The following is a 1,556-nucleotide window of genomic DNA, read 5'->3' as shown; positions in this document are numbered from 1 at the left end:
TTGGGCGGCGCTGAGGGGGCGGGCGGGCGGCGGGGCCCCGGGGCTCAGGGCAACCCAGGCCGGGTCGCAGGATCGGCCGCCATCGCCGCCGCCGCTGCACGGGGAGCCCTCGGGGATGGAGCGGGAGGCGTCGCCGTGGGGCGTCGAGCCCCAGGATGTGCAGAGTTCTGACGAAATGAGGAGCCCCGAAGGGTCCCTCAGAGGTGAGGCGGGAGCGCCCGTCCGAGGAGTGGATCTGCGCGCAGGAGAAGGGACTGTGGCTCCAGGGAGGGAGCGAGGGCCCGGGGCTGGGACACCTGGAACTCGGAGGAGGGGCAGGCGGGGTCTGGGGTGTCCTGGGTCAGCTGAGGGGGGCGTGGGAATTTCAGCACTTGTCTAGGGGCTAGCAACCCTGCTTGTGAGGTGGGAGGTGTGTGATTGCTAATAGACCAAATGACCTTCCAGGTCTCACACGATCTGGATTTTCTGTAATTCTCTGATCCTGCAGGCAACATGAGTGAGAATGAGGAAGAGGAAATTTCTCAGCAAGAAGGCACTGGGGACTATGAAGTCGAAGAGATACCATTTGGGCTTGAACCCCAGAGCCCTGGGTTCGAGCCACAAAGCCCCGAGTTTGAACCCCAAAGCCCCAGATTTGAGCCTGAAAGCCCTGGATTTGAGTCCCGAAGCCCTGGGCTTGTGCCCCCAAGCCCTGAGTTTGCACCCAGAAGCCCTGAATCAGATTCTCAGAGCCCTGAGTTTGAATCCCAGAGCCCTAGGTATGAACCCCAAAGCCCTGGCTATGAACCCCGGAGCCCTGGCTATGAACCCCGGAGCCCTGGGTATGAACCCCGGAGCCCTGGCTATGAATCTGAGAGCTCTAGATACGAATCCCAGAACCCTGAGCTCAAAACCCAAAGCCCAGAATTTGAAGCTCAAAGTTCCAAATTCCAGGAGGGTGCAGAGATGCTTCTGAACCCCGAGGAAAAGAGTCCCTTGAATATCTCTGTAGGAGTTCACCCCTGGACTCCTTCACTCAGGGGTTTGGGGAGCAGCCCACAGGTGACCTGCCCATAGGGCCACCTTTTGAGATGCCCACAGGGGCCCTGCTGTCTACACCACAGTTTGAGATGCTTCAGAATCCCCTGGGTCTCACAGGAGCCCTTCGAGGTCCAAGCCGGCGGGGTGGCCGGGCCAGGGGTGGGCAGGGCCCTCGGCCTAACATCTGCGGCATCTGCGGGAAGAGCTTCGGGCGGGGTTCCACCCTGATCCAGCACCAGCGCATTCACACCGGTGAGAAGCCCTACAAATGTGAGGTCTGCAGCAAGGCCTTTTCCCAGAGCTCTGACCTCATCAAACACCAGCGTACCCACACTGGCGAGCGACCCTACAAATGTCCCCGTTGCGGCAAGGCCTTCGCTGACAGCTCTTACCTGCTTCGCCACCAGCGCACTCACTCTGGCCAGAAGCCCTACAAGTGCCCACATTGTGGCAAGGCCTTTGGCGACAGCTCCTACCTCCTGCGACACCAGCGCACCCACAGCCACGAGAGGCCCTACAGCTGCACGGAGTGCGGC

General features: G+C 61.1%; 1 protein-coding gene across 1 annotated transcript; it reads left to right on the top strand.

Moving 5' to 3' along the window:
- Positions 1-6: 6 nt before the first annotated feature.
- On the top strand, positions 7-1,550 carry LOC108525588 (zinc finger protein 768-like; the record flags this gene model as incomplete). Its single annotated transcript, XM_017866513.1, is given in 3 exon segments — positions 7-203; positions 488-1,000; positions 1,003-1,550. Coding segments are annotated over 3 exon segments (1,149 nt in total), but the record flags the coding sequence as incomplete, so codon positions are not given.
- Positions 1,551-1,556: the final 6 nt, after the last annotated feature.

This window comes from Rhinopithecus bieti, unplaced genomic scaffold (genome assembly GCF_001698545.2).
Source record: "Rhinopithecus bieti isolate Rb0 unplaced genomic scaffold, ASM169854v2 scaffold_73909, whole genome shotgun sequence".
Classification (NCBI taxonomy): Eukaryota; Metazoa; Chordata; class Mammalia; order Primates; family Cercopithecidae; genus Rhinopithecus; species Rhinopithecus bieti.
The sequence above is the reverse complement of the archived record's forward strand: the minus strand, read 5'-3'. Positions and strand labels throughout refer to the sequence as shown.